Source organism: Fundulus heteroclitus, chromosome 5 (genome assembly GCF_011125445.2).
Source record: "Fundulus heteroclitus isolate FHET01 chromosome 5, MU-UCD_Fhet_4.1, whole genome shotgun sequence".
Taxonomy (NCBI): domain Eukaryota; kingdom Metazoa; phylum Chordata; class Actinopteri; order Cyprinodontiformes; family Fundulidae; genus Fundulus; species Fundulus heteroclitus.
This window is the reverse complement of record NC_046365.1, coordinates 29,728,563-29,750,626: the sequence shown is the minus strand read 5'-3', so window position 1 is coordinate 29,750,626 and position 22,064 is coordinate 29,728,563. Positions and strand designations below refer to the sequence as shown.

Here is a 22,064-nt window from a genome sequence, read left to right as displayed (position 1 = left end):
CACAAAACATCTCTCTGGATGCTCCTCTCTCAGGCTTTTTCGTAATTTCTCTCTTTGAATCACCTCCTCATCACTCCATCCTCCGAGAGTTGTCTCATCACATCAATGTTTCTCTCTTCTTTTTCCTTTTTCTCATTATCTTCAGGGTACGGTGAACAATCAAACGGGTATTTTCCCAGAATCCTTTGTGAAGATTATTAAACCCCTCCCAGAAAGTGACTCAGAAAGTGAAGGTGGGGGCCACACTTACAGCTGCCTCCGCTGTTTCCTGCTCACGCCGTCTGGAGTTGAAACCAGGTCTGTTTAACCAATTCTCAGCCTTTCCTGTGTTGCATATGTTTGCTGTGTGTGTGTGTGACATCATATATTGTTAAAACTACATTCACCTAAACTGTACAACAAGACATGCAAACCTCTTTTCTCACTGATGGGCATTAAAGCAGACTAAACGTTTCCTGTTTTAGGTCCATTAGGTATACCAGAATTTATATTTCTTAAATACCAGAAAAAAAGGTATTTTTGGTGTTTGTGAACTCTGAGGTTTACGGCAGTTTTCTTGCCAGGGTTGTGTTTTAAACATGCTAGACGAGTTAAATGTTTGGGGTATCCTTCAACAAGTTTGCTGAAATTTTGGCCCCTTTTTCTCTGGAGAGAACTGGTAAAACTGACTCAGGTTTTCAAGCTGGCTTCCTTACAGACACCTTTTCTGCTCTGTCCATAAATGTTCAACGAGTCGGAGGTCAGGGTTTAGTAATAGGCACTCCAAAACAACGTCTTTGTCATCCTTTATGGAGCAACAAGCAAAGTTTTACCACTGCATGCGCTGATGAGCACTGTCTGTAGACCAAATCAAGATGTGTTGCAAGCCACACCTCCCTTTACCTCCAAAATCTAAGCACCAGACCAGTTGTCCATTTCGATTTTACATTTTTGTCGCTGTCGCTTCATGCTTGCTCAGTATGAAGGATTGCAGCAAAGCCATGGACAATGCAGACGACTCTCCCTGTGGCTCTACGGTTCCCCAGGAGTGAATGCTGCTTGTCGGGACTTTGATTCAATCAACTGGTTTCCTTATATAGGAAATTTTTGACCAATCTGTATAATCAGACCCAATCTGTATAATATGATTGAACTTGATTTTGTAAAGTGCCTTGAGATGACATGTTTCATGATTTGGCGCTATATAAATAAATAAAAATTGAAATTGAATTTTTGTGAGAAAAAAAATCAATGCGCTAAAAAGTATGCAAGGATCACAGTGAGCAGCTCACAAGCCCGCAGGGCTGCATTAAACAATGCTGACTGTGTTAGCGGTGCTACTCGCCTCACATGACAGTAACGCCTGGCCCATCGCTGGTCAAACTCTAATAATAAACCCACAAGCCACAATTGCAGCATTACACTGAATCGAAACAACACAGCGATTACAGACTGTAACACCAACAAAAGCAAACTTCACGTTGTCCGGAGGAGAAAAGCTAGCTCTGAGTCAGACTGGTGCTGCTTCTGCTCTCCACCTTGGAAACAAGAGGCCAATGTTAATCATGATTTTGTCTCTCTCTTTATCAGGCAACTTGTTAAGGCAAAGACCATTGTTTTTTTTGTGGTAATAATGGGCCCTGATCGTCTTCAGGGCAACGCAACGGTGGTATCTTATGGGGAGAAAGGCGCTAAGCCCTTAGTGGCAGCTGTTCACATGGACGTACACGCACATGCGGCCGACCTGGCTATGAAAACAAGAGGCTGGAGCACAACACAGAGCTGGGGTGTGATGTCATGCCATATTCCATCTAAAAAGATACCTTAAGTTCTTCATAGAGCTATTTTTTAGTTCTTTCCATCTAAAATAATGAAATGTCACTTATTTATCCTTTTAAAAGGCTTCCTAAAAAATTGGTGTGGAGCTTACAGTTATTGCTCGGTAGGAGGATCCATTTGTGCCCAAGCTTTAACTTCCTTGTCTTGAGATGTTGCTTCAATATTTACACATAATGTTCTTTCCTCATGCTGTATTTTTAGAGAAGTGCGCCAAGTCCCTTCTGCAGCAAAACAACCCACCATATGACGCTTCCTCCTTGTTTCGACCAATATACGGATGTTCATAATAGTAGTCAACAACTCTAAAAAATAAATAAATAAATAAGGTCTGTGTGTGCTATAATCTGGCTAAACTGTGGAATTAGGAAGATGACCCGTTTTACTGTGGATAATTGCATATATTACTGCTGTAGCTTTAAAGAGTATCTTCACTTGGTGATAGTTATGCCGAGTTATGTCTAATTTCACTGATTTGCATCCTAAATACCTGCATTTATATAATGCAAGTGGCATGCAGAGCACCACTGATGGTGGTCCAGGTGAATTAATTTTTCAATCCATCCAAAGAGAGTTTACACCTAGAGTTTGGCACCATCCAAGTGCAGATGCTCAGAAGAGTTGTTACTGTCATCTCTCGGCATGGTTTCTGTACGCTGTTTGAACTTGACAAACGTCTTTTTCCACCACTTGCAATCTACTGAATTCGGACAAAAGACTTTGTCCTGACTGTGGAAATTGACCGTTTTACTTCCGTCTCTAGTAACTAAGGTCTCTAGCTTTGCACAAATCATCATTTATTTTTGTGCCTAAGCTGACAACCTTAATTTGAATTGTAGAAATATGCTTTACTTAAAGAACTGTTCTCCATTCGTTCAGAGATGTGTGTGTACAAGAGGCCCTCACCATACAACCAACATACAATGAGCTGCTGTCCCGCATGAGGTAAGCGCAATCCAAACCTCTGTTTCCTCATTGTTTCTGCTTTATTTGTGCCTGATTAAACCTTTTTGTGGGTAACAGAGAGCATATGAGGTTTGAAAGAGTTGGTTTGATGTTGTGTTTTTGTTGCATTTACATCCGTGTGAGGAAACATAAATGTTTGTGTCACTAATAAACTGGTATTTAGCAGTGCAGAAGTAAAAGGTATTAAGTGGAATTTCACACCTTTTTAGATATGTGATAATGGCTTATTTGAAAGATAATTGAGGTGAAGATTGGTGACATGCTATGGATATTTTTTCCTTGTGTGCTTTTGTTTGAAGGTATGAGTTGACAATGGCGTCTTACGGCAAATAATGCAGTAAATCTTTTTTTTCTCCTGTTATTAAAACTAAAAGAATCTTAGTGTTTATTAACATTGTACAGGTTGACCTACATCTCAGATTTACCTCTTAAGTTCATTCAGATATGAACAAAAATAAAATAACTGTAGTTCCTTGCAAAAGTAAAAACACCTTTTGAACCTAGTGACATGTAACAGCTAATACTTCAATACATTTGTTAGAATATCTTTGTGTTATTACAGCACAAAATAGTGCAGCCTTGTGACTTTGAAGCAAAAGCATGCAATGTAAAAAGGTTTTACAAACAAAACTTTGAAAAGTTTGTCATTTTCATGGAGTGTGGGTTTGGTGAGGGAGCAAAAGGCAGAATGGAACATGTGATGAGCACTGTGAGGATTAAATAATCATAGTAGAAATACAAGGAGAACAGAACATTAAGCACAGGCAGGAAAATGGCAGAAAAACTGGAAATAACAGGATGCCTAACAGGAGGATCCAGCAGTGAATAATGGCCGTCAGTGAACTTAAATACTGAGGGAAGTGTGGAGAATGACATTTGAAGCTGGTGTGGTAATGAGATCATAATGAAAAGCAGCTAAGGTGGAAGGTAAGCGGAGTGGCTGACGGAAGGATAATAATTTCCACAGAGGAGCTGAACTAAGACACAAGAAAACACTTAACCAAGGAGAAAGACAAATACTACCCTAAACTGATTAAAGTAGAATACTCAAGGAAACCAACACAGGAATAAAGTAAGAAACAAAACACAAAGGAATATACTAATATGTCAACACTTTAGAGTAGGGGTCTTCAGCCCTGGTCCTCAGGACCTACTGTCTTGCATGTTTAGATGTATCTCTGCTCCACCACACCTGAATCAAAGGATTGTGTGACCTCCTCAGCGGCCATCATAGGCCACAGAGGCCTGTTAATCAGCCATTTATTCAGTTCAGGTGTGCGGAGACAGGTAAACGAGGACCAGGGTTGAAGATCCCTGCTTTAGAGGCAATAATAAACATAGAGACATACAGGGAGATGATGAGCAAACCAAAACCTAACACCCAGAGATCATGACAGACGTGCATTTTTATTCAATCCATTTCAACCCTTGAGAAACCCCAGTGCAACCATTTGCTTTCAAAAGTAACATTATTAGTAAACAGAGTTCCCTTGTCTGTAATTTAATCTCAGAATAAATACAGATCACTTCTTTAAAGGCATCATAAATTTGTTAGAGAACAATAGTAAAAAAACAGCATTGTGGGATAATCTTTTGATATGACAACTATCAAGCACTCCTATTTATGGAATAAAATCGTGAAGAAAGGCATTTTTGACAAATCTGCCAAATTATATGTTCAGCAGAAAGCTAACAACCTGGACACACCATCTCTACAATGAAAAGCAGTTGAGACAGGATCGTGTGTGAATAGTTCTCTTCAACAGGGACAAAGAGGCTGGTCAGAGTTTATGGGAAGGTGGATGGAGTTAAATATAGGACAAGCCTGTTGCAGGTTGCAAAAGACTTGAGATTGGGATGTAGGTTTACGTATCAGCAGAACAACTACCGGTAAAGTAAGAAGTTCAGTGATATGGTTTAGATCAATGCCTAATTGTGTGATAACATGGCATAGACCTAAAGCTAACTGAGGATCTGTAGGAATACTGATACAGATACTCTCCACCCAATCTGACTGAACCAGAGGTGTTTTGCAGTGATTCACTAGATGTGCAGAGATGGTAGAGACATACTACCAAAAGACTTGCATCGTCTACAAAAATACTGACACAAGGGACTGAATTCAAATGCACCCCACCCGTTTCAAAATTCTATTTAGAAAAAAAAAATGCAAACCTGTAAAATTTAAAAGGTATGCATACTTTCTGGTTCTTTCTTAGATGTTCTGATGTGAGCCGGGTCCCAATCTATTAGTCTTTAAACATTTCCTTCTCTCAGTCTTTTGCATACAGGTTGCAATGAAGTTTCACATCTAAGCTGGATAAAAGTCTGTAAAATAACATGCCTGCCCTGGAGGAGAGCAGATTTTATTATGCTTTGCAATACTTACCAATTTCCAATCATCAGAATTAATAAGAGAAATTCCTTTAGGACATTTTCTTTTCCTCCATCTCTGCAGGAGCCCCTTTACTGACTGCACATGCTCATCACACATGTTCTTCTTTGTTCCTTTTATTCAATTCTTCCTCTCTCTCCATCTCTAATTATTTGCTAATTTAGATAGGTGAGTGTGATGATGACTGACCCCCCCCCACTTATAATCATCTAACTTCCACTGCTTATTTTCTCATTATTGTTTCTTGATGTTTGAGGCTATTGTGCCCTGGAGTCGGACGGATGAGACTCTGGTCTCAGCCCTGGTAACAAGAGGAAAGGAAGCAGATCAGAGCAGGGAGGGTGGGATGATGGATGAATTAAGTAAATATGATATATGAAAATAAATAATTATACTTTATTGGAAGAGAGGAAACGGGCTGCATTTCCTGCTGTAAATGAGTTGTTTATATAGGGTAAATTAGTCAACAATTAAAGAAAATCACAGAATTATTTAAAAGTCTAATTCTGGTTTTACAAACTTTAACAAGAAACGTATTCTACATATTGGAAAATTGGATAACAGACGAGGGGAGAGTGTACAGCCCAGAAAGGTCACCAGTCCAACACAGAGACAAACAGGATCCATGCACACACACACACACACACACACACACACACACACAAACCCTAAAGGTTTAGAGAGACCACTTACATTCATGTTTTTGGACTCTGGGAGGAAGCCGAAGTACCCAGAGAGAGCAGACCCATGCATGCAACGGGAGAACAGGCTAACTTCATGCAGAAAGACCCCAGGCCAAACTGAGGGCCTTTTTTGTAACGAGACAGTTATATTAAAGTCCAGTCAAATGTTATGTATTGTGTCAACTAGTGAAAAGTTATCAAGCTAAGCGAGCCCAGACAATTGTATTTAGTCATTGACTTTCTCAGAAGCCCCCCCCCCACCTAGGCTGTGACAACAATGGACTTGTCCTCACATTGTGGATTTTGTGTCATTAATTGTGACACAATCTTAGATTCGGTAGTTCTCGTGTTTTCCTTTTCATTACCAAACCTGGAAGACAAATAAAAGCAAGGATAATAATATTCAAGTAACAAAATCAAGTCAGAGTGAACTGTTAAAGTGGTCTTTCTAGGTTTATTACTTTTTATTACCAGTTTTATTAAGTGGCCATGATTGGTATATGCGTTTCATCTATGTGACCAAAGACACTTTCCCTGAACTTAATTTTGACCTGAAATTTTTATTTACTTTAGCCAAAAGCTTTGTGCATTTTCACTAGGGGGTCCATAGGCATGCTGCCTTCTTGATATATAGATGATATTCTTCCACTTTTTATTTGTGTGTTACTGCTTCTGCTTCAGTTATCTGGGGAGACACATGACAACCCACTGCTAACCCTAACCCTCACCCTAGCGCCTAACCCTAAACCGACCCTAACCCTTCCACAGTAGTTATTTCTTTAACAAAAACATTTAAATTAGATTGAACTCAGATCTTTAAATATCAGTTATAGTTTAAAAGCTAAATAAACTCAATTTCATTTCACAAGTACAACTGATGGTCCTGTCCAGCAATTAAACTTTCTATCAATATGAAGTTATTCCAAGCCTTATGGAAAGGTATCATGACAACAAACAATCAAAGCGTTTTTTTGACTCAGTCATGTTTCCTTGCATAGACATGAGGAGAGCAGAGGTTCAGCTGGGGTTCTGAACACATAACTTGTGATTATTTCACAGAGGTTGCACTCTTCTAATTTACAGTGAGTCAGGAATAAGCCACTGATTTTTATTGATTAATGTATGCAAAGAATGCAAAATTATTAAAAGGTTAAAGCATACAAAATGTTTCCTAATTGAACATCTAACACAGAGGTGTCACACTAATTTCTATATGGGGCCACTTTGGCATCATGAAGTCATTAAAAAGGGCCACTTGCATGTGTAGAGACGATACTTTTCATTTCATAATTTCATTCCAGTTCACACAGTAGTATAAAAAATGCACAGTAACATAAAAGTAGCAACCTTAGGCCCAGTTTATACATGAACACCTAACAGGTCCAACATGTTTTTCCCTGTGAACCATGCACCAACAGCTGTGTCCTTAAACAAGGTACAACAAATGTATAAACAGATGATAAGCCCTGCGCAGCCTGCAACAGCCAAGATAAACATGGGCAAGAAGATGACACAGGAAGTGACTTTACCATCACCCCAGGAGGATCTCAACAGGTCAAAAACACCACCAACTAACCCCCAACAAGGAACCCAAAACCTCCCATCCCCCAGACTGCACCCACCTCCTCTCTTCCCCCACTCAGTCCAGATTTCCCATTCCTGGATTTCACTTACAATATGTAAGAGGGTTTTAAGACTGGCTTACAGCTGGCATCTTCTCCGCACAGCCACTCTGATAACCGACCTCCCAACCTATCACCTACACATATCAAGGATGATGAACATGCCTGTGCTTAGGGCCTTCAGATTAACCAGTCACAGAGACTATGCCAACCACTAAGTCATATATGATACCTTGCTGGAGGTTTCCCTTCCCGTAAATGGGGAGTTTTTCTTTCCACTGTCGCTTCATGCTTGCTCAGTATGAGGGATTGCTGCAAAGCCATGTACAATGCAGACAACTCACCCTGTAGCTCTATGCTTCTCCAGGAGTGAATGCTGTTTGTCAGGACTTTGATGCAATCAACTCGTTCCCTTATATAGGAAATTTTTGACCAATCTGTATAATATGATTGAATTTGACTTTGTAAAGTGCCTTCAGATGACACGTTTCATGAATTGGCGCTATATAAATAAAATTTAATTCAATTGAATAACATGATTTCTGCTTATTGGAGCTGAGGGTTACCTGGTATGTTGGAAAATTCGGAAGATCTCGGCAGCAGTTCTAACCTTGTTAAAGCTGCCGGGAGTGTGTGAGGGATTAAACCCAGCTGTGATCACCCAGACACAAATGCTTTGTGAGGGAAAACTGCAAGCTGGACGCTATCCTTGCATGGCATTGCAGGCCGGTTGTGGTGTAAACTCAATGCCGCAATGGAAAGGTTTCTAGCTACAGTGCAATAATGGGCCTACACTGATGTACACATGAACATAGCGATAAATACAACCCCTCTATGACTCACTGCCTTCTGCCTTCGCTGTGTACGTTATGCTTATGTCTTTTTTTTTGTCTGCGTTCTCCTACCGTCTACAAGAGACGGTGCGAGAAATGCACTTTTTTTCCCCTCAACCATCCCAATGTATTCTTTTCTATATTCTGCTAAAAGGCAGCGCCTTGAAAAGGGCAGCAAGGCCTCAGTGAACCTGTCTACTCATGTTTGTCTTTCTCTTGATGGGTTGTACTGAAACGTAATTTCCCCCAAATTATCCCAAGAGAGGCATCATAAGAAAAGCTGCTACTGTTCTTTTGCAATGTGCTTGTCTCTGTAATGTTTTCTCTGTCTCTGTAATTCTTGTCTTTTCTCAGTTTTCTTTTGTTTGTTTCGTTCATGTACAGCATTTTGAATCGCCTTGTTACTGAAAATGCTATAAATAAACTTACCTTGCCTAACATACAGCAACCACGGTTTGCCTGTTTTATCCAAACTTGAAATCAATGAACACACAATCCAGACATATCTGATCTAATATCAAGCTCAAAACATTAGTGCCGCAAAATATTATAACATTACTGGTTTAAATCTCTAAAATGGCTTTGATCAGAGAGTGCACTCTCTGGCTCCACGGATGCTGAATACAATGCATTTAATTAATTTGATCAATGTTTAACTTAATGTTTGCTGATTTTATTAATGTATTTTGTACAACACTGTTATTCATCATGACTAAATTTAAATCATTATCTTTATTATCACTATTGTTTTTGCCAGCTGAAATGCACATTCTTCTGTTGTATAAAGTTTAATCCGGAGGATGACTCAAATGTAACACTGGGTATATGCTAGCAGTAAGACATATTTAACAACTCCCATAAAAAAAAAACTCATAGTGCTAGCTTCCCATCAGCACCATTTCTTGGGATGGACTTGGTGGTAATCTGACTTGGATCTGGTTCCCTCAGGGAAATGAGAATGGCCCCAGATATCCATCCTGGTTCTTGGGAAATGTTCCTACAGCCAAAACACAACTGAGTAACAAATCAAGACTATAATAATTTGTGTTTAACACACACCAACCAGTTCTAACTAATCCTTCAAGGCAGACTTATTCAATACATTGAATGTGCTTTATATAGATTAATAAAACTTCAGTTTAAATCCAGTTGAGCTTGGGTGACAAACTCTCTCTATCTCTCAGGAACGTGTTCAAGGTGGATGATATCGCTCTGAATTACCGCGACCCAGAGGGCGACCTCATACGCCTTCTCGACGACGAGGACGTCCAGCTGATGATCAGGGAGGGCAGACGTCTGCAGGACACAGTCAAGAGACCTGTCAATCAGTTTCCATGGGAACTGCATGTGACCATGGCCTCTGACCTCTCAGTTTATGGTTCTGAACCCTGAGAAAACGTTTACAAATGGATCCAGACCAAAGGAAGTACACAAATTAGGAATTGTGGCTGATCTCGTCCTTTGCATTTATTCCTAATGTGTTGAAGTACCTGGTTGATACATTTCATTTAGCTAAATAAACTAATTTAAAACAGTGTCACACACTTGTTTTTATTTTAAGGTGTTGTACTTCTCCAGTCTGTATGTAGCATTGCTGTGGGATTTGGAAAAGGAAATTTTAAGCTACATGCAACCTGATTCAGTTTTGATCTCAGTCTTACTAAAAGCTCACAACAGAAGTGGTAGAGCTTTGATGAAGTTGAAGAAGTGATTCCATCTCATTTGCTCTGCTGGTCCATCCCAAATATGCAGACATACTCAGGAATAATTGACCTACACACACGCGTTAAACGTGTGAACAGGCTGTGAAAACCTTACTGAGTTTTGTGCCTTTTTCTTAACTTTTTTTGAATTCCCACCATTGTAATCAATAATTATTCAACACTATATCTTACTTTGCCAACATGAGATTTTTGAAACTGCTTCAGGTGTTCAATGCCATCGAAATATTTTTACATGGGTTTATTTATCTTTTTTTAGCTACAGTAATTCATCTTCTGTAGATCTACAGTACTTGACAGCTTTTAAATTAGGTTTTTCTGAATCTGCCAATTTTTTTCCACTACTTTTTCTTAAAAACCCTATTTTTTTAAACATGCTGAAAGAGACTAGCATGAAAATATTTGAGGTTTGAGCATATATTTTAAAAATAAGTCACACTTTGTGATATATAACATAGCTCATCGCTGTATAAAATGTCAAGACATGTCAAGTGAAGCCTAAAATGTCAAAACTTGCTTTTCTTTTTTAAATGACAAAGTTCCACAAATACCTTTTCTACTTTTAAATAGTTTTAAAGAACATATAACTTTGAAATTATGTTTCTTGATATTTTTTACCTGTTATTTTTTTTCAAACAACACATTTATATTTACGGCATGGGAAATACAGCCTTTATTTTTCTAGTCATTTTGTTCAGCGTATGCGAAAGTTAACAAGTAAAAGTTTAATGTTATCCAGTACGCAAAGAAGTATTACATAGAAGATGGATTTTAAAGGAAATTGTATGTTAACTCTATCAGATTAGTAGAGCTGGTGAGCTTTTTAGATGAAGAAGACATCTTTTTGTTCGGTCACTTGGCAGCTCATCACATTTTAGCTTGAAATGACCGGTTATTACTTGGAACTGATAAAATGCTTTCAACCCCTTTGACCGAGAAATCATCTGAGATCTCTGGACACTTGTATGTGTAAATGGTTTTTTCAGGTGTTGCTGGTTGTTTTTTGTTCTGTGAGGCCCACAAAACCACTTCACTGCAACCTGATGTCGGTGACTTGTCTGTAGAGGGATGGTTCATGTCGATGTTTGACCTGGAAATAATCAAATCTGAAGGAAGAACTCTTGGGAAAAACAAAAACACTCTAAGACCTACAGTATGCAGATATGGACATACTCTGACAGATTTACTGGCGAGCAAATCAAAGTACTCTGAAATCTGGAGAAAGAAGACATGTCACTGAAAGACAATCTTCTTATTCCTGCAGCTCCTTAAAGGATGGAGAGCCTTTATTGATGTATTCACGCTGGTCTTTTTCGTGTGGAATCATAATTTAACAGTGACTTTAAAAAGAAACAGTTGGGTTCTGTAATGATCTGCTAAGGTTGAACCCAATGTGAGCCAGACACAGAGCTGATGCTGAAAAGGAATTTATTAACAAAATCCAGGAGGCAAAAAGGCGGACTTCAGGCAAGCAAACAGAACCAGGCAGGGACTAGATAAAACTCAAAAACAGAAGGGCAAAGAACAGGTCGGGCACAGACTGGCAGAAAGGCAGGTTAAACAAAAATAACAGAGGCTGGAATGTGCTTACCGAAAGCTGACGAGTAGGGTAAATAGAAGACTTTCTGGCACTGGAGACTGATCAGAACGGAGTTTAAATGGAGGTGAGAACAGGTGAAATCATTGAAAGTTAATTGCAGGCAGGGAGGAGACTGAACAGGTGTGCTGAGTAGTAATTGGATCAGCTCCAGTGCCAGAAACGTTACAGGTTCAAAAGTTTTAATGTCCAAATCTGTACATACAAGTTCTAATAAACACGTACTAAATGCCGCTCAGCAATTTGCAGCAGCAAATTTTCCCTAAGTTTAATCTGAGGGCCATTCTATAACTTAAGCTATGTTATCCATTCAAAACCCCTTTTCTATATTTGCTATCAGTGTTGTGCCGGAATACCCAACTGCTGCTAGGTTTCAACAACCTGACCCAAACCGTCACCCTGAGATGAAGGGACACTGGTAAGGATGTTCAAGAACAATCTATGAACCACAAAGACTCCAGTCCACATTCAGGGGAAACTACTGCAACACCAGTGTCACCGACCATTTTTCATCTGCATGAAGTGAGACGGTGCCAACCGAGAATCAAGCCATTAAGTCAAGGTGAGGCGAGTAGATCTAATAAAACTTTAATAAACTGTACCAACTATCATGTACGGTGGTGGCAACATCAGTCTGAAGGTTTGTTAGCTGCAACTGGCATTGGTGCGTTGCTCAAGGTGGATAATATAATAAAACCACAGAACCACCCCCAGATTCTTCAACTCCACCTACTGTAACTTTAATTGTTGAAATCTATTCATAGTTTTGTGCCCCAACAGTACAAGGATTATAAATGCACATTATAAATGTTTGATTGGCTGAATAGTCTAACAATGGTATTCTTGAATTAAACCCTTTCAGAAATATGCAAACTATGATTCAAGGCTACATTTATTGCCTAGAAAGCAAGTATAATATTCCCTGTAAGAAGAATTGTCAAATATCCAACCAGAATTACATCAGAAGCGTGGTTGATGGTCACATGTAGTGTTTGGTTTCACTGCAGCTTGCTGAGAGACATTTAACCAAATATGTACGGGTGATGTATGTATACTTTTTGTTTAGCACATATGGAGACTTGTGACTGTGTGAGAAAAGGAAATATGTACTAAATTCAATATTTTGTGCTTCTTTTCAATTGAAAATAAATGCGTGCTCATTCTATAAACAGTTCTAGGGATTTTTTTTAGTGATTATAAAACTAAATCAATAAAATATTCATGTCAATGAAACACTGAATAATAATAATGATGATAATTAAATGGCTTACTTATAATTTTGGCCTATTTGCTTCTATGACAGGAACTATGATTCTTCAGCAAATGCAAATTGTGGGAGTGCTTTATAAGATGCAGCTAACGTTAGGTAAACTGCAAGACCTGCATTATAATTTTATTTCAGCATATTTCTGTCAGTCAGCCTTTCCAGGGCCTTTTGACATGCTGACATTTCTCTCTATCTCCACCCCTGGATAAGATACCATGGAGGCATATTCAACCTCTCCCTAGAATATAAATATCAGCACTCTTCCTTGGAGGCTACTGCTATGCATCAAATGAGGAATATAATGAATGTTATTAGGGGCAGCACTGTGTCAGAGTGCAGACGTGTACTTTGAACGGATACGAGGTGGGAAACATTACAAAAACAAAGCTGGAAGAAAAAGAACATTTGATTAATTATTTTACAGTGTATACAAATTTGCAAACATTGATTTAATTAAGATTATTGGGGTCACAGAGACAGCGTTTTGACAGCAAATTTATAACTTGTTGAGCTGATTTGACGTTCAGGAAGCTTTTTGGTTCAATGAAGATTTAAACTGCAGGCACTGACAGAATAGAAAGCAGAAAAGGGGAACATCACGCAATGCTTTTGACAGTGAAGGGAAATTGACTGTGGAAGCAGCGAGGACCCTGGCAGGAAGCTGCTCCAGGGAATTCGCCTCCGGTTGAATCATCAAGAGGAGAGCCATAGGTAAGGCAGAACCTAGGCAGTTATCCTGGGAGACGTAACTGTTCAAAAGCATTGCACCAGGAGCATGTGAATGTCTAAAATTAACTACCTGATGGACTAGAATATGTTGGATCACACCGGCTTGAGATGACAAATGCTAAATATAAAGTCACTCGGTGTAATAGGTTAATTGGGTCAGATCTTCTTTTGAAACACTTGCTCCTCCGAGTCCAACCTTGGCCAGTTTGTCAGAATCAGAGAAAGGACAGAATGGAGCAATAAATCCAGAGGGACTGAGAAAGGAAAGCTGCAAGTAAAGATCTCTGCAAAGATCTGTTGGTTGTGATGTGTGGTCTTTATAGGATAACAGTCGATACTTGGGTTATTCTGCTGGTTGTCCATTCAGCGTTCTGAATGTACCTCAATAATTTGATTAAATGGTCTGAGAATGAAAGCTATACTCAACAAAAGGAAACAAAACAGTTTTGGAAATCAAAATGTAAGCCTGATTGCATTTTACTGAATTAAAGTGCAATTGATTTTACCATTGGAAAATCAATTGGTAGTTTCCCCTTACATAGAGCACCATCCTATTAGGCCATTCAGATTGCTTTACTAGTTCTGCAGAAGTTAATTGTGTTTCTTGTAAATATTTCCAAATTACGACTTTATGCAGCTGGTTTTTTTCTTTCTCCCAGTGTCCTGTCTAGCAATGTGGCAATAGGAATTGATATCTCAAAGCCAGATAGAGCTCGACAGATTTTGCTTTTACAAGTGGAGCGAACAGCTTTCGCCATAGTGCTCCACTTGATTTATGCTTGTAAATAGCTTTATTGTGATTCCTGCAGGGAGAATTTCAAACTATATGGACATTACAGTGGGAGAGTAAAGGAAGAACAAGAAGTGAGAGAGAGAAAAAAAAAAAGATTAGAGGTGAAAGAAAGAAGAGATAAAAGGGAGAGAATGATAAAACCTTCTCCGTCTGCTCCATCACCTGGAAAGAGAGATGCAAAAAGACCAGCACAACCAACAGCCATAAAGCAACAGATACAATCGAATAACACCTAGATGCCATTGCTAAATCATATATATTATTATGTAAGCTGACATGTGTAATGTGATACCTGAAAAAAGAAAGTGAAAGAACATAAATAATTAAATTATAAGCTTACTGTATATAAGTGAACATTTAATACCTGGGATGCAGCTGTTTTAAAGAAAACAAATTACACAGAGGAGAATTTCAAGTTTTGAAGTAAGGGGAACTGAGCTGTTAGCTTGAGTTAGGTTGACTTGCTTTAAAGATCACAGTAAAGTAAACAAAAACTCTCATTTTAAATCAGTCAACACGTTTAGAAACTGTGGAACAATGTTTTGTGCTGTTTTACAACAATGAATAGAGGTGCTCAGTGACAGTTTCAGAGGTTAGTAAGCAAATAGCATCATGAATGCCCAAAGAATGAAGCGGAGTTAAAGCAGGGTTAGGTCATACGGTAGTATCCTAATCTTTGAACGTCTCACTGAACACGGCTCAACCCACTGTTGGAAAATAGAGAGCCTAACCCTAACCCAGTGGCACTACTGCACAAACCTGGATTTTGTGGAAGAGGGGCAAGAACAAAGCCAGAAAAACTTCATATATATAGTGGATAGAGCAAGGATTTAGAAGATGCTCTGATCAGATGAGACAAACATTAAATTGTCCTTAGCTTACATGCAAAACACTGTGTGTAACATAAATGGAATAATGCTCATCCACCTGAAGACAACCTTCCCTACAGTGGAAAATAGTGGTGGCAGGATCATACTTGGTATAAACTGCTTTGTAACTACTCAACATTATGAGAAAGGGGATGAAGCCAAATTTTATGCAATCCAGGAAGAAAACTGTGTTTTCCTTCCAGCATTGCAAAGACTCTCAACATACAGCCATTGCTACAGTGAAATGGTTTGCTCAAAGATTAAGTGGCAAGAATTAAAAACTGTTATATACAGTCAGTTATTCTTCGTCCAATCTGACTTATAAAGCTGGCAGAGGCATATCCCCAGAAGACTTGCAGCCCTAATTGTAAAAAAAGTTAGAAAAGTACATTCACACAAACTTAATATTAATACACATCAGATTTAAATAATCAAAGCAGCCTGTGTTGTCCTCTTATTTAATTTCCCAATAAATATGTAACTGATTGTGATTATGACATAACAAAATGTCAGGGTTTAAGGCTGAACTGCATGTTTATATTGGAGAGCAAGATGTGGATCTTACAACAGGACACCTGTGCGAAAAGTTATAACACAACTAATTTGATATCTATCTATCTATCTATCTATCTATCTATCTATCTATCTATCTATCTATCTATCTATCTATCTATCTATCTATCTATCTATCTATCTATCTATCTATCTATCTATCTATCTATCTATCTATCTATCTATATACATTTTATTATAATTTAATATCAGTAAGTGTTACATTCAATTTATCACTCAAGTACTGGTATTACATTTCAATCTATATACAGTATCTGTATTTTTTTGTAACTTGTGCTTTGTAATTGTAGTTTATTGTAAGTGCAACATTTAATAGGCATTTATTTTTTGCCATATTGTGTTTTTGGGGCAGTATTAAATTTTCTGCAACACTGCTGTTGGTTGCTGAGGGAATGTTGTGGTGTTTTCATTGTAAAACACCAGGCGGCGCTGTTTACTCGTCAGATAAAAACTGTTGGTTGACAGTTGAAAGATTATAACATTATATAAATTATATAAATATATAACTGGAACTGAGGTAAAAGCATCAAAGTTAAGTATTCAGGAAATCTGAGTGTTCAGAATTAAAGTAGTCCATAAAAAATGCAGAAGGAAAAAAACGAATTGTTGTATCAAATAAATAAAAGCATAGCTTCAGAAATAGTTAACATTTTGGGTAAGGAAATGACAAAATTATTTTTCTTTGAAACACAAAATTAAAAACTGTGTCACGAACAAAAATAATGGTAAAAATGAAGACAGCATCAACTATACTGATGTCTTCTCTCTGGTTGAATTTGTTGCCTCTTGTTGCCACAGAGAGGTGCTGATGGTCTACTTCTGTCAAACGTGCGTGGCAAGGATCATTCTGCAGAACCAATGCACCTCTCTATGAATGTAATCTGCAACAGGGGCCGTCACCATCTAAAGCCGTCATCGTTACCATGACTAGGGTCCTGAAACATTGGGCAAGACTCATAATTATCTTTAACTGCTTTCTGGATGTATTTGTCTATCCAGTAGACTAATATCTTAAACCAGTCTGTCATTATTGCAAAAGCTGAAGATTTCATACGTTTGCTTGATACTGATCAGCTTTGAATCCACAGCAAGTGAAAAGTATGCACAGTAGTAGATACGCCATCGCTGATGGTGCATAAACTGATGCACATCAGAAAACTGGCTGATAGGCTGCATCCTGCAGCAGTCAATCCTCCACTAGACGAAACAGAGGGTGAGGCAGCAGTAGTTTAGCAGGGGAAAGAAGCGAAGGTCTAATACAGCTTTCTTTCTTTAAAGCTGCAGAGTCTGATTGGATGGGGAGGGAGTGGAGGAGAAACAGAGGGCAAACAAAATGAGCAGAGATGGGTTGATGGAAATGTTCAAAGAGGGCGACTGGAGTCACACGGATGGCCAGACACACACACAGAAGGTCAATTATGAAGCTGTGGAGGAGGCAGAGACAGCTTGGAGTCGGTTGTCAAGAACTTGGCTTGTGATGTTGGTGTGAGCATACAGTGTGTGTGCATCTGTAAGTCACTGTTGGGCGGTGTGTTTGTTGTTTCTCTATGAATCTTATGCCCTTGGTAACGTCTTTACATACAAAATGTGGGAGTCGCAAATAGCTATGGGGTGTATATAGTTTGTCGGAGGCTGAAATCCTGGACTGGGTGGTCTGAAACTCAAACCCGATATTTTGCTGATCAAACATTGCTAACAGGCTGCACAGACAATGGCACAGTTTGGTGCGTTACTGGGGGAAGATGACTGAAGATGAAAACTATTTCCAGTAACAGTAAGATGCTTAAAACATAAGTTCAATTCAATTATGTTTATATTGCGCTAATTTATAACACCTGTCATCTCAACTCACTTTACAGAGTCAAATTCAATCAAAACATCCAGACAGATCGGTCAAAATTTTTTCTATCTAACCCAGAAGATTGCATCAAGTCTTGACAAGCAGCATTCACTCCTCCTGAAAAAGCGTGAATGGTGAACAGTCGTCTGCATTGTCGATGGCTTTGCAGCAACCCCTCATATCAAGTATGCATGTAGCGATGGTAGAGAGGAAAACTCTAATTTAACAGGAAGAAACCTCCAACAGAATCAGGTTCATTGTGAACAGCCATTTGCCTCGACCGGCTGGGGGTTTGAGAAGACAGAGCAGAGACACAAAAAAAGCACACAACCACACATTGATTCAGATCAATAACTAAGATCCTAGACTCTGCTCTGATGGAAACTGCTTTCCATGATATATTAAGCTACCTTTGGTTAATTTAGGCTGTGTTAGAGTGAGAGAAAGTGTCACGTACAGTAGATAAAAGGAAAGCTGAACAGTTTATTTTTAAAATATTGGAGAAACCCTGTATGTTTACAGGCTTTTGAAACGTATTTTCTTTAATACGTTCTGTGTTGCATTGTTCATATTCGTCCATTCTTGTTATACATTTTTTGTTTTACAATTTTTCTATTTTTCTTTTAAATATTTGATTTCTGGTTTAAAGCCCATTAAGAAACAGATCTCTACAGATCCTGAATAAATTTAGCTGAGTTGGTTTTTCTTCAAGACAGTTTTGCAATCTCAGCATGTTTTGTCCCACTGAAGTCCCAAGTTCCACATTTTTATAGTCGGGGTTCCATGGAGTACTTTGGACTAGTCAACATCTAACCAAAGCCAAAAATTAGTCTTGAACCATAATGAAACATTTTCCTTTTAGAAGTGTTTTAGATGTTAGAAATTGTCTCTTAAACTGAACCTAAATTGAGTAGCTGTTAGTTTGACCGCTGACTCATCAAACAGAGATTATGCAAGCCATTTTGAGTAAGATACTGACTCAGCATTACTACCCCAAACAAAACATATCCACTTAAAAGTAACTGATCAATCTTTAAAGGCACTGATTGTTTCATCTCTCTTGCTAACTTTAGCCTGACAATTTTTAGGTAAGACATAATACATTTAATCTTTTCTACTAATTGTGTTACAGGTCGATATATTTAGTGTCATTCATATAATCTAACCGAGCTTTCTGATTGCAACATTTCCTTTTTATATAAAGCATATTTAAAATCAGTTGGCATTGCAAAGAAGGATATGTTATTACGTCACTTGAAACAGTTGAAGGAGAAAAATTGTGTCATCCAAAGGTTGCTGTGAGGTAGGCGGTCATCATCCTTTCTCTGATCCATGAAATGTCCACTTCTAAAGACCAAACAGACAAGTCTGAAGTCGGAGTACAAAGGTAGAGGCGGATATTATGTGGAAGAAGCACACGCAAGTGGACACACACAATAAACACACGGCCTTTTTCTCTAAATAAACTCACTCATACCCACTGAAATAATCCAGCGTCCTCACCTACACAGGAACTGTCTGTTCATGCTTCTGACAAACAGGAACAAACCAAATTTTTCGGCCGTACACAAACGCATGTACAACAATAAACTGTTATCAACATAAGATAGCAACACTGACACCACGCCTGAATAGGTACTTTAAAAATATCCACAGAGGTGCTTCATTTAGACATCGAATTTCATTAAACCATCTATAAAACTTTTAATCTTTATGGTTCAACAAGCAGTCATTTGAAAAAAATTTAGGACACCCTAGCAAACATTTGAACAAATGGACATTTAATGTCAGTTTGAACAATACTGAAAACATTTATAGCTTATAGGAAAATGTAATTTTAATAGATGCCAATTATGGATTAATTGGCATGTCTGCATGTTTGTTCCTCCTTGAAATTGCTGAAATCACACACAGGTGGCTCGTACCAGACATATATGATGAGAACATCATGACATTTAGTTTAGATCTTCTGAATGCTGAAGTGAAGGTGAATACAATGATTAGATCAAAAGAGCTGTTTGAGGCATTCAGAAGATTGTAGCAGTTTGAGTCCAGTTGGATTTAAGGAGGTGTCAAAAGAGGGGAGAATAAACCATTTGACTCTCTGGAAAACAACCAACAAGTGGAGGACATTCAAATCAATTGCCCCCATGCCCAGGTTTTGCTGTTCAAGCAAGTTCTCTCAAACAGCAGGCGCCAACATGCCGAGAGGTCTTACTAAACCCTAAAATGTAATTTTAGGACATTCAGCAGGGTTTTGCTACTGTTGGTGAGAAAGTACCAACAGTAGTATGTCTATGTCTAGAAAGGACTGCACAAGTTCACCTTTCAAGGGAGGTGTCCAAAAAGGAACCTTTGCTCTCCAAGAAAAACAAGAGAAGGTAGAGTACAACAATAGGACTTCTGATATAATTTTCTTTGTACAGAAGAGTCGACCATTTTATTATTTGGATAATAAAACTTAGGACATGTTTGGTTAAAAACAAAATATTGTGTTACAGAGAAAGAACCTCATAAAAACTGTGAAGCACAGAGCTGTACGTGTGTAGGTTTAGGGATGGTTTGCAGCAGTACAACTTGGCCAGCTCACCGTCTGCTATGATTGCTACTATATATAAGCGGACGTTTAAATCTATATAGCCACATTATATGCTTAAAACAGGACCAAAGACCATTTGATCATGATAAAATAAGGTTATATACACCAATCGTTAAACACACGTGATCGAAGACCAACCATTATTTATTAAATACACCGATCTACAGCAAGTTTGAGAGCCTCATATCAGAACATTTACTCACGTCAATCAACTCTGGGGTCACATCTGAGCAATCGGCAGGTTTAGCGTCCGCTTCAGTGATCACCAACGTACATACTGTATTCCCAGCGACATTCCAGTCATTTCCCTCTTGAAATCATATCTTTTTTTTGAGTTTTTTTTCATTGGATCTTGGACCATTCTTCAATATTTCGCTAGGAGATGCTAATAGCCATTAGCCGCTTCCTTGTTTCAACCCCTGCTGTGCAGGCGCAGTACGTACTTCCATTAAAATAAATAAACACGAAAGGCTTTACCAAAATAACAACTAATACGCCGGCAGGATGTAATTATCTTTCGTAAAAACCTTGTATGCAACCAGAGTAAACTACAGATGTATAAATAAATAAAAAAGTCAAATAACTTGGCTATGCACCCTTGAGGGAACTTTCAGACATTTGTTAAAACAGTAAATGAAACAGAAGCAGAGTTGCACCCTGCAACACGAAAGCCATCATCCTCAGTCCTCATCTGATTTTGTATTTATTTATTTATTTTGCATAATATATTGTTATTAATTTCTGACGTCCTTTCAGCCAATTTCATGCTTTCATTTGGGTTCTGTTAAGAGATTCCATGGTTCTACAGGTGAAGTTTCAAACCCTTTTTGTTTTTCCATACTCATTCAGAGCTGTTAGATAGTCGAAGCTACAGTTCAAACTAATTTTCCAGAGTTTTCCAGACTACATAGAAACCATGAAACCCATACAAATGTACAAACACAAATCCACGTCAGGCTGATTGCTCAGACGTGGGTGTGGGAGCACTGTTCTACTTCCCCAATGCGGTGCAGAATAAACCATTGTTAATTCAAGGCGACAAAGAGAGGAAAACCATTTGAGAAAAGTCCCGCCAACACACACAAGTGCACAGTCTCGTACTGGACCAGGGTGATGTAAAAACTGGAGACATTGCTCATAAAGTTTGTGAATCAGCTTGTCTGCTCCATTGTTCCAACGGTTTCCATCCTGTCCACCGAACTGAAAGGCATTTACACACTTACTGATACACAAGTGGAGCTCATCCAACATCCATCATCTGTCATTCTTATCATGTTTCCATTTTTTGTTCATTCTTGTCTGTCTCGCCTTGCCATTTTTGTCTTTGCTATTGTCTGCGACAAATCAGTCTATCTGCCAACTCCCTGTAAATTGTGTTATCTGTTCGCCATTTCCTCCTTGGTCTTATGCTCCTTCTGCCGTGTTGCCATCAAAAACAAAGGGGGGAAAAATGAAAGCCTTTGAACTTCAATGACTTTGCATTTGATGTCAGAACGGAAGCTTTTTCATGACTGTCCAGGCTGTAATTAGGGTTTGCCCATACAAAGAGCCACTGCCCTTGATGGGCCTTGTGTGGATAAACTACAGAAAGATTCACACCTTTAGTGTTGTTTTAGAGTGGTTAAGTATCTGCGCCCCCCTGACCAATGTGTGTTTGAGGTGGTCTCCGTGGCTTACCTCACAGCGGCACAGCTGAGTCAATAGCCTTTTCATGAGGCTGCAATGGATTCCTTTGGTGATCAAGTTGCCATGTACCTCGCTG

At 38.6% G+C, this 22,064-nt stretch overlaps 1 protein-coding gene across 1 annotated transcript in view; it reads left to right on the top strand.

The window, feature by feature from the left end:
* The window catches only part of ncf4 (neutrophil cytosolic factor 4), a 48,855-nt gene extending 39,001 nt beyond the window's left edge, over positions 1–9,854 (top strand). The window contains exons 8-10 of the mRNA XM_012849502.3: positions 146–297; positions 2,695–2,760; positions 9,499–9,854. Coding sequence (XP_012704956.2) covers positions 146–297; positions 2,695–2,760; positions 9,499–9,706 — 426 coding nt within the window. The 3' untranslated portion in view covers positions 9,707–9,854. The remainder of the gene's footprint in view (positions 1–145; positions 298–2,694; positions 2,761–9,498) is intronic.
* Positions 9,855–22,064: the final 12,210 nt, after the last annotated feature.